Source organism: Hoplias malabaricus, chromosome 2, assembly GCF_029633855.1.
Source record: "Hoplias malabaricus isolate fHopMal1 chromosome 2, fHopMal1.hap1, whole genome shotgun sequence".
NCBI classification, from domain to species: Eukaryota; Metazoa; Chordata; class Actinopteri; order Characiformes; family Erythrinidae; genus Hoplias; species Hoplias malabaricus.
The window spans coordinates 58,938,016-58,949,516 of NC_089801.1; the positions used below are offsets into that span (position 1 = coordinate 58,938,016).

At 35.5% G+C, this 11,501-nt stretch overlaps 1 protein-coding gene across 1 annotated transcript; it reads left to right on the forward strand.

Moving 5' to 3' along the window:
• Window positions 1-1,979: 1,979 nt before the first annotated feature.
• On the forward strand, window positions 1,980-10,514 carry LOC136687237 (sterile alpha motif domain-containing protein 3-like). The gene is made up of 8 exons (XM_066661563.1): window positions 1,980-2,095; window positions 2,673-2,731; window positions 3,543-3,615; window positions 6,065-6,216; window positions 6,608-7,624; window positions 7,956-8,111; window positions 8,516-8,608; window positions 9,231-10,514. The coding sequence occupies exons 5-6, from the start codon at window positions 6,614-6,616 to the stop codon at window positions 8,076-8,078; spliced, it is 1,134 nt and encodes a 377-aa protein (XP_066517660.1). The 5' UTR covers window positions 1,980-2,095; window positions 2,673-2,731; window positions 3,543-3,615; window positions 6,065-6,216; window positions 6,608-6,613; the 3' UTR covers window positions 8,079-8,111; window positions 8,516-8,608; window positions 9,231-10,514.
• Window positions 10,515-11,501: the final 987 nt, after the last annotated feature.

Below are 11,501 nucleotides of genomic sequence, written 5' to 3' on the forward strand. Positions count from 1 at the left end.
TTGGAACTAGCTGTGTTTGTACCTCTTAAAGGTGCTGCTACTGTGAGACCGATATTGAGTTGAGATGTTTGCATGTACAAATGTTTAAAGAGGACAAACATCTGCACACATACTAATACACTCCATTTAGGAAGAAAAAATGGACCTCGTGGTCAAATACTTTTGGCTATTCCTCAAGAACATTATCCCTTTACCCATGTGTAAGCTTCAGAATAAATACCAACAACAAAGAAAAGTGCACTACATCCAACAGTGTTAGTAGGGGATTTGAAATGAATGACTTTTAATAGATTCCTATCCACATTAAACACACATGACAGTTTAAAATTGTGACTTATACCGTGAAGTGCACTGAAAAAAAATGAACTTAATCTGTTGTTGCTTTTATTTAAGTTTTTTTCATTGTAATTAATTAACAAATGTGTGTTATTGTGTGAAAATTGAGTCAGTTTGGTTATTGGTTTGAAAAACAGTTGAGTTGTCAGTTTTAATTGATAAGTGCATGTTTGATCAATGCAACGCTGTTAAATAAACTCAGCAGACTTCATTAATCTCTACATCCGGGATATTCGTGTTTGCCTGTGAACTCTGCAGTAGCGCCATTTTTTTCTTGGAGAGGAGTGGAATGCGGTGAGTATTAGTTATGGTTCTTTATGGGGCTGTAGCCTAAGCCATGTTCTATTTGTGTGTGATATTTGTTAAGAATATCCTCCCTTTTACAACATATTTTTACTCTGCCAGTTAGTGCAAAATCAGCTCTGTTAATCTTTTGCTTTTAATAATTTCAGTCGTTCTTTTAACGACTTTGTAAATCTAACGTTCTTTTTAGTCGTTCTTTTGCATCTAAACTTAACTTGTCAGTAGATAGTAACTTCTGTCCTTCATTTGGTTACTAAATTTGACAGCCAACAGATTACACATCATTATTACTTAATGAAGATAACACATCGTTAAGCATTTTCTTAGATTTGGTTAATGGTTAAATCATGCTCTCCACAATACAGTTATATTATGTAACTTAAATAACAACCAATATACAGTTGCTAATGAAAAATAATTTTGGAAGGTTTTTTAAGGTTTAGATTACTTTAGATTTACTCATACAACACAAGGATGCAAGATGTCGAATAAGTGCCTAGTGTCCAGTTTGAACGTAGGTCACTTAAACAGAAGACTTGTTAAAGCGGCACAATCTGCTTGATTTAAAACAACGCAACAGTGCTGAGTGAGTCGCGGGAGTTCCTGTAGAACAGGCGTTGCGCATGCTCAGAAGCTCAGTCTGTGGACGTGGAACGACAGTGAGGCGCGAGCACATTGAAATGAGGTGAAATCATAAATCGAAAAACATCTGAGTAATTATCGTAATATGTATGTTTTTCTAATGTAGTCTGTGAAGATATTTTTAAGTTAACAACACTGTTGCTGTTATTAAACTTTTTTCACAAAACAAGGATGATATCTCAGCATATAATAGCTAGCTAACGGACATCAGTAAGCTAGCCAGTTGACTAGCGATAGCTAGAAGAATCATACTGGAGTATGGTTCATACCCCGGTTTAAGACACTGAAAACTGAGCTTTTAAAAAACGTTTCAGTATTGTATACAGGTAAAGCCGTTATAAGGCAAAGACAGCTAAGTGAACCCGCGTGTGTGCCGTTCCTGGCTGTATCGCAAATCAGTCGTTACTCACTATAATCAGGGAACAACAAATGTCTTAACATTTAAGGTATAGTGCCGTCCGACATATGACACAATGCATTCTTCTTGTTCTATTAGATGAATACAATGCACTATTTAGAGGGAAGTATCCGTATTTACATGTCTAGGACAGTGCACTACATAAGGAGTGAATTGATTTGGAATTCAGCCACTAGTTTGCGCCATCGTGTTTTTTTTCCTGGGGTGGCATGGTCGTGCGAACAGTTCGTTTTGAAAACTAGTGGGGGAAATTTTTAAAAACCGATTTAATAGTAACCCGCATCATTTGTACACCCATAAATGGGGGGATGGGGGGCTTACAAAATACGCATTGTATGCACTTAAAATATGTCGACGTAGCCGTTGTATCAAACTACTTATCAGTATTACTTTAAGGTAAGGTATACTGTGAGAAATTTTATGACTACTGAACGGTTGAACTGGGCTATGTCTCCATAAACCCAGATTAATTTTAGAAGTTTTATTGTGTGTTTAAATAATGACAAAATAACCCAGGGTGCCATTTTAAGTTGGAATGTAAAATCCCTAAACTGCCAAAACAAGGAATAAAGAGATGTGTGATTTTAATAAGAACTCCTTTGAGTGTAGTCTAAAGGATATTGTGACCAGCCCAACATATTTATTATTTACTTAATTTTCACTCTTTAATTGTAGAACAGCATTAACTCACCTCTGTATGTATACAAGTTGTAATTTTATCATTCATAAATATCAACATGGTTGGGCTGGCAGTACATGAAATTGTATTTAAAAACCCAATTGTTATTTATCATTAGAACTTTTACCAGAGAAACCTGTTTTGTTGCAAACCCTGTGCTAAACCCTGAGTTTGGAATGTTGTCAGTGGTGCTTCATCGTCATGTTTTAATGGAATAAGAAGTGTAAAACTAAAAGTAAGTTGATTTTGTATATTTTATGTTTTCTAACCATGGGTCTGGTGAATTTGTTACAGGATGTCTCAGGAAACGTGAAGGCTGAGCGGTCTACATTTATTTGTGGGGTTTAGTAGTGGTAAGTACATTGATCATCTAAATCACTAGAAGCATTGAACATGATGAGGGGTCAGTGTTGATCTTAAAAATTAGTTACAAGAGACACATCTTAATGCACTACATGATGACAGCTTCAGTGATCTGAATTTACAATGGAATTATTAAAATCAATTTATTGCACCCTGTCATATACAAACATTCCAAATTGGATATGTTATTTTTTCTTCTATATATATTATATATATATATATATATATATATATACCTGGCAAAAAATAATAACCACACATAAATGATCTTTAGACAGGGTTTTATTTATTTAATTATTTTTAAGAAAAAAATGAAAATAAAAGATAGCAATGAACAATTTTTATTTAATAGCTGAAAATACTGGCTTCATGAAAAATTATATAAATTGTAGTTAATGGCCTTTTCAAGATGGACAGGAACAATTAGGGAATCAAAAAGTGTTGTACACATAAACTGTAAAATATATATATATATATAAACTTAATTACACTAAGTAAAATCTCTCTGAATGTCCTTTGACTGGATCCTAAATTTTGAGTTTTTTTATGAATTAAAGGTGAGAATGTTACATGCAGCACTAACACTGCAGTGTAGTGAATCGACATCACACTTTTGCCAAATATGCTGGTTAAGTTAATTTGGCAATATATGTAATGCATGGTGTTCCATAATAGTACTGATTTTGACTTGCTTTCATGCAGTGTTTTAATGAGTGGACTATTGATTGCTTTTAGCACAGAGTATGTAGCGGGCTATATACATTTATAGGATGTCAACTTTTGTTTTCTTTTCTTTTTCAGTAAAACTAATGTGGAAATGTAAAGAGTGTGCTGCTGAAGAAAGTACAAGATCCCAGTTATTGAAGCACTACAGGTTAAAACATGGCCACTTTGGTCGCAGACACCCTTATCCATGCACATATGCAAAGTGCCCATGTGCATTTAAGTCTTGGAATGCACTTAGAAGCCACCTATGTAGATCACATTTTGATCAGACATCTCAAAGATCGGTGAATTGTACAACATTTAGTTGCCATCATTGTGCCTGTAATGACATTTCCTCCTTGAGAGATTTTGTTAACAGCCATCTAAAAAGACACGAAACTGTTTGTTGTATGTTTGATAATTGTTCCTTTCAAACAAATATTTATGGAACATATCAGACCCACAAGAACAGAAAGCACAAACCATATACACTGAATGATTTCAAAGCTGGAATTGTGAAAAATGACACATCAGATTTTCAAAATTGTACTGTGGGAAATACATGTTTGAGAGAGGGTGAGGAGTTCCTTGTTGATTCTGAACTTAATGATGTTGCAGTGGTTCAAGAAGCAGACAACTTTCTACAAATTATAGAAGAGAAATTGGCATTTCTATTATTGAAATTGGAGAATTGTTTCCATGTACCAAGCTCTGCTATTGATGAGCTGTTAAATGAGTTGCAGTATTTGATTAGTTCTACACTGGTGCCTGTATCTAACAACATTCTTGCTGGTTTCTTCAATAAACATAAACTGCAAGTTGACCAGCTGCTTGTCCAAGAGTTAGGCTGTACACTTTATTCATCTAACCCTCTGTTGAAAGCCTTAAGAAAGGATGGACCGTTAACCACTGCATTTAAGCGGAATCAATATTACAAAGATCATTTTAATATAGTTGATCCAGTTCATTATATCCTTGATGCAAAAAACAAAAGAAGTTTTCAGTATGTTCCATTGCTAAAGGTATTAGATCAGCTTCTTAATGACAAAGATGTGCTCAGTAAGGTTTTTGAAAAGAGAAGACAGCAACAGACAGTGTGTGACAAAGTACATTATAGATTTTTTGAAGATGGCCAAAACTTTAAAAACAATGTTTTTTTGTCAGGTGAGGAATTGAGAATCTCTGTCTGTCTATACGTAGATGATTTTGAACTCTGCAACCCCCTCGGTACATCACGAAAAACACACAAACTCTGTGCTGTTTATTGGATTTTGGGAAATTTGCCTCCTGGCAGCCATTCTTCTTTGGCCTCTATATACCTGGCTCTTTTATGTAAGAGTGAGGATGTGAAGACTTATGGCTATCGCAAAATATTTGAGCCACTACTCCAAGATCTTGTTACCCTGGAGCAGCAAGGTGTGTTTGTCTTACAGCTGGGTACATTTTTGAAGGGGACACTTCAGTGTGTTATGTCTGACAATCTCGCGGCACATGGACTAGCTGGATTCGTGGAAAGTTTCTCAGGTCAGTATTTCTGTAGGTTTTGCACAGCTCAGCGGGCAGAAACTCAGGTTAAAGAGGTAAAATCAGGTTCATTTACCCTCAGAAACAAGGAGCTTCATCAAGTCCATGTCAATACTGCTCAGGTAAAAGGAGGTAGCTTTTTGGGTGTGAAAAATGCATGCGTTTTTACACAGAGTCTTGCCCACTTTAATGTCACATCAGGGTATCCCCCTGATGCTGTCCATGATCTTTTTGAGGGCATAGTCCCAGTTGAGCTTGCACAGTGCTTTGGTGTGCTTATTTCCAAGAAGTTGATTAGTCTTGATGATCTTAACAAGCGCATTACAAACTTCCAATACAAGTGGGGAGACAGAAAAAATAGGCCTCATTTGGTGCCCCGTAATTTTGGATGTCGTAAAACTATCGGTGGCAACGCTCACGAAAATTGGTGTTTGTTAAGATTGTTACCCTTTATAATTGGACAGTTGATTCCTGAGGATGAGCCAGCTTGGAAGGTGATTTTAGACTTGAAAGATATTGTAGAACTTGTTGTTGCGCCTGTCCACTGTGAGGAGTCTGTGGCATATTTAGAGTTTAAAATCTCAGAGCACAGACAGAGAAACAAAGAAGCATTTTCAGATCAGGGATTTCTGCCAAAACATCACTTTCTGGAGCATTATCCAGAAATGATAAAGATGTTCAGCCCCATTGTGATGTTTTGGACTATGTGTTTTGAGGCCAAGCACAGTTTTTTTAAACAGGTTGTCAGGCACACTAAGTGTTTCAAGAATATTCCACTGTCCTTGGCAAAAAAGCACCAGCTGATGATTGGCTATCACATGCATACAAGGAGTTATGACAGACCAGGCTTTGATGTGACACATGTCTCCACAGTTCCAGTAGACATCATGAAAGAAGATAAGCCAGAAATACCCCAATCTCACAACTGTTACACTAGCACAGGCCATTTTTAGCAATGGCATAGAATACAGAAATGGAATGATTATTGTGCATGGATCAGTAGGTGGACTGCCTGAATTTGCAGAAATACTTCAAATGTGTATATTTGAAAACACATTGACCTTCATATGCAACAAACTATCTTCATGGTATAGGGAGCACTACAGAGCATTTGAACTCCAGTCATCTTCAGCAAGAGAAATTGTGTTGACCGAATTAAGTGAACTGACTGACATCTACCCCTTGGTTGACTACAAGTGTGGAACCTTACGGATGGTCACCCTTAAAAGATACATACACATTTCTGGTATTACCTCTTAATTTTTTATTTGAATTTTAGTGCTTTTGCTAATGGTGTTTAAAATAAGGTACCAAAGAGGGTACACTCTTATTGTTACCCATAGTGGTAAAGTCATTGTGGCTCCAGGCTGAAGTGATAATACCGAGGTTAAACCCACTTCGGTTGGGACTAAAGCATAGTAGCTGAAAAATAAATCTGGGAGTGTGGATTTAGAAATAAAGTGAGTTTGTATAAAGTGTTAACTTAAAGAAACACTTGCTAGTAAATTAAGATTTAATAGTGCTCTCAATAAAACTCTATATTTGATGTTTGTATGGCAGTTTGAGGAATACTTATCCATGTGTTTTTTATTTTTTTTTTATTTTTTATTTTTTATTTTTTTTTTGCTTTTCTTCAGAATAACATGTTGACCAATATGGCTGCTTCAGCTGTGCTTCGTGTCATCCTAGGAGAAAATGACTCTTCAAAAGTAACCCTGCCTTTTGGAATACCAGACTCTGTTGAGGAACTTAAAAATGAGATACAGAGACAATGTGAGGTTTCAGGAGACTTTAGATTGCAATACAAGGACACTGATTTTGATGAGTTTATAAACCTGACCTCCACCTCAGACATTCAAAACAAGGCTACATTTAAAGTGATTTACCTACCAAGTGCCATATCTACAAGTAGCTCTTGTCTGTCTTCACGGGCATCCAGCCAGGATGAGATCAGATCCATGTCATCTGACACAAACATTCTCTCCTCTTCTGAGTCGTCATCACCGTTGTCTTCCCTCAGATGTGAGCCATGGCCAGACATCTTTTCTGTGCCAAAGTTTGTATATGATGTAGAGATCCAGCTGCAGCGTGCAAATGGTGACTTTGAAAGCAGTAGTACCCTCTTCAGTCCAAGTCCAAAAATGAAGTCTGACATTCTTGAAAGTTTGGCATCACAAATCATCAAATTTAAAGCTTATCCCTCAGATTCAGAATTTGATGCAGTAGCTGAAGCACTAGTGAAGATGCACCCATGTTTAAGAGAGCAAGGTTCTGTTACAGGCTTCTTTGGGTGGAAAATTAGTTTGAAATATAAAATGGCAAATTACCGCACTAAGCTGCGAAACATTGGTTGTTCAGAGCTTAATGTCAATTCTCTCAAGCGCAGTGGACAACGCACCTCTCCGAATCAAGTTAAGAAAGCTAGAAGAGCAGAGGTGAACTACTATCCAGACTATCCTGCAGGACAAACCAAAGAGAGCCTAGAGCAGGAAAGGCTTTCACTCTTGTCTGAAGTAAAAAAGAAAAACAATGAACAGATGATTAAGGAGAAAATGGAAAAGACATTTGCTTACAGGCGGCAAGAGGTGATTGAAAACAAGCCTTTCATTGCAGATTTCAAAAGAAGGTGGCCAGCTCTCTTTTCTGAACGTGAGGTAAGTCATATGTTGTGTTGATAGATAAATGGTATGGTGGTAGTATTTGAAAAGAATGTTGACCCCAAAATGATAATTGTCTGTCAAATTAAGTCAGAAATGCAAATTTGTCCAATGTCTGCCCATTGGAACTGGGTAAGGAAATTATATCAGGAAATGACTACAGGTTCCATGAAAATTAATTAATTAAAGAGGGTGACCTCACCCTGAAAAAGTGACACTATTTATTTGCAGTGTAGAATGACAAACACTACTTATATTTAACCATTGTTAGACTGTATTAACCCCTTTTTTTTTTTTTTTTTTTTTTTTTTTAAACTGTTAATTGTAGGTTGAAGCAGAGTTTACTCGTATCACCACTGTCCCACTAAGATCGAAGTTCATGCAGCAGCTAGACCATCACTCCTCCCAGTTGCTGAAAGTCTTTGTAAGAAAAGGAGGAGCTGCTGGATGAAAAATAAAGGCAACCTTGGCAGACTTGGATAAGGTGTGTTTTTCTTACAAATGTCTGTTCATCATTAATTGTTATGCTAATTTGATTCATTTACTATATTGCTGCTGAATTGTACATGCAACAAAATAATAAATGTTATCTTGTTGGGTAGAATTTTAAGACTGCTTTTTACACTGCATCTTAAAAGTACTCTTGGTCATCTTTTTTAATTAGTGCACCTTGCAACATAATTACTACATGTCTTGTAAGTTTATTTTTGTTAGTGCAAATTGACGTCATATTCCACAAACAATAAGTGTACTGTTATCTTGCTATAGCATTTACAGAATACTTTGCGAAATACAATAAATAATGCTTTCATTAAATACTACTTTTTGTATTAGTACCTCCAAAAAACTAAGCACAAGTTTCCTTATTTCTCTTGTTCTTTGTTACAGAATGATGCCATTGAAGCAAGAAGAGCATGCGTACTGAAAGCACTAATTGTTTACCTCAATGAAGACCCTGAACACCTTGTAAGGGAGTATCTTGTAAGTATATTGCCCTTTGCTTTTCACAGTATTGCTTTCTGGGTACTCTGGCTGTTTGTACTTTTCGGAGATGTTTCTTAACTAATATAATCAAATTCTTCACTTAAAAATGAACATCACTCAGTAGAGCTCTAACTCATTGACTTGCTTTAAATAAATGTTGAACACTATTTCTGTACCATTTAAATAGAAAACAATCACACTTTGGAGACACGTTAATTGTTAGATCAGTACATGTTTGGTTTGGTTCAAGACATAAGATATGTTGAAAATAAAGCATTCTTTAACTCAGAATTCTTTAACTCTTTCTGCAGACAGAAAAATATCTGCCACATCTGCATAGTAAAACATCCCTCCTTGTGTACCTTTTTAAGAGCAGTTGGTGGACTGCTGATTAAATGTACAGTTTGGGGATGGTTCAAAGGCATATTGTAAAAACCCTTGTCATATTTGCACTGGACAACAGACGCACAGCTATCAGCAGCAGATAATTTCAAAGCTAGTCTGCATGGTTATAATCCAGGAGCTGGATAGGTGTTACTTGGCAAAAGAGATTGTGTGTGGTTGATGAGTGTGTTTTTGATGTGTATATATTTTGGCTGAAGGTTTGTTCTGTTTTTAGGATGTTGATGACAATCAGGAGATGGAGCAAACAATCCTGGGAATTTTTGCAATAAAGATGGAAGGTGCAGAACCCACAGATGATCTGGAAGATGTTGGAATAATTATTGAAGGTGTTGAGGTGCTTCACAACCTAGGTAACATTGCAAATGCCCTCGCCATTTTGTTTGGCCTTATGTACTCCTTGGACTTGAGCTACCCAACAAACCTCAGGTACACATTTGAGGTACTACAAAAAGTTGTGATGGAACTGGATAGCAGACACCTCTCAAGAAAGGCTCAAGTGCTAAAAAACAAACTCTTTGAAGGGACAATGTAGTCAAGATGGCAGCTGAATGGTGCAACAAACACATTATATTGGATCTCTGACTTGGCACAAAGGAAAGCTTGTAACTGAGGTATTGTCCATAATCTTGTCATGTTTTTTCTGCAAAGTCAAAATCCAACACCTATTTGCCCTCACTTCAAAAGGTGCTCTTTCGGGAAGAATAAAGCTGAATGTTTTAAATTGTGCCAAATTGTTAAGCGAAGAGACAGAGAATTAGTGTACCAATTAAAAACTTTGCAAGAGGTTGAATTTGGTCTGTGTTTAAGGAATAAAAGACTAGTTTAGAATGGAAAGAATGTGTTCAAGCATGGCACAAAATTCACAGGTACAACATTAAATTTTACAGTACTGAACTGGTAGGTAGTGAAGTAATAAAATTTATTCACACTGCTAGAGGGTTTTTGAGCAATTTGAATACACCTTCATTGGACATTTATTTTTGTTGACAATTAGAAATCAAACAGATTTGTGGAAATAGCACTTGATTTATTAAAAAAAATAAAATGTTCATTTAGAAATGGATGTGGTTTTCTCAGGTTTCCTCTTCTTGAGTTAATTCTTATGTACCATTTTAGTGTCGAGCAAGTTCAAGGTTTGAGGTTTTAAACATCTCAGTGTTTATCTTTGAGTTTTAAACGTTGAGTTTGTTAGAGTTAAGGATTATTGCTTATGTCTCTAAAGCCTGATGGATTATTCCCATCCAGAGGTGGCACATTGTTGTTGGGTGGATATTTTAACAGGACTTAATAAAAACACAAAGTCACCAGCTATAGGTCAGATTTAGCAAGATGAGATATCTGTGTAATAATGAATTGGGCTTTTTTATGTTTCATTTTTAAAATTATTATTATTATTTTATTTAATTGGAATACATTTTGTGTGCAATATTAAACTCTGAAGGGCATGTTTATAACATGGAAACTGTTTAGTGGTATGGTGACACAAATCCAACTCTGGAACCTGACCTGTTGTTTATTTGATATAATAAATGTATTCTTTCACAGAAACAAGTAGTGTGACTTGAATTTGTCAGTGTCCACACTGTACTTTCACAAAATTTGTTTACTTAAATTTACAACAAATGTTTAATTCAGTGACGTTAGAAATACTAAGTATAGTTTAGTTGGTCTTAATAAATACAGTACAGTAACCAGTTCCAACAGTTAATTTACACTTATATAAGTGAGTGAATTTATTACAATTAAATATATTTATGCTGGTATTATATAAAAGAGCTAATTGAAGCAAAAGGCATTTTGTTGCTTTTATGTTAGTAAGATTAGTTAGATGGACTAAATCCTATTAATTAAATCCAACTTAACCATAATTTACAGTCTTGTTGGCTTTATAAAATACAGCAATGTTGGTTCTACATAATATTGTCATGTTGGATGACAATAATACAATAATGTAGCCTTTACATAAGGTGGTTACTTCCATCTTAATAATAATATTTAATTATGTATAAAACAACTTGGTTATGTGGAAATTGTTGACATAACAGAATTAAGTAAATACAACAAATTATTTTTTTGAGTGTGCTTAAAAATAATTTGATATGAGTAAAAGCTGATTCATGCATAACAGAAAAAAAGATGTTTCATTCAATATAAAATTTAAAAAGTGGTTTAATACAGTAAATAAACTGAATGTAAAATGAACCTTAGCAGATCAAGAAATAATTTCTGACTGTCACAAAAAGGATTTTTGTTCCTCTGTTTTTGTTACATCAAGATTTTGTGTATGTGTGCGTGTGTGTGTTAAAAATGTCACTCTCCCAGACAGTGAATATATCTGTCCACTGGTTTAAAATGTTCGGCACCCCTCCGAGTGTAGGCCTCTGCTGATCCACCATGGGAACACTCTGATTACTGTGCTGTACTAGATTTAATCTCCTCAAACTGATTAGAAACACACAGAGACTTTTATTGTGGAAAAAAAACT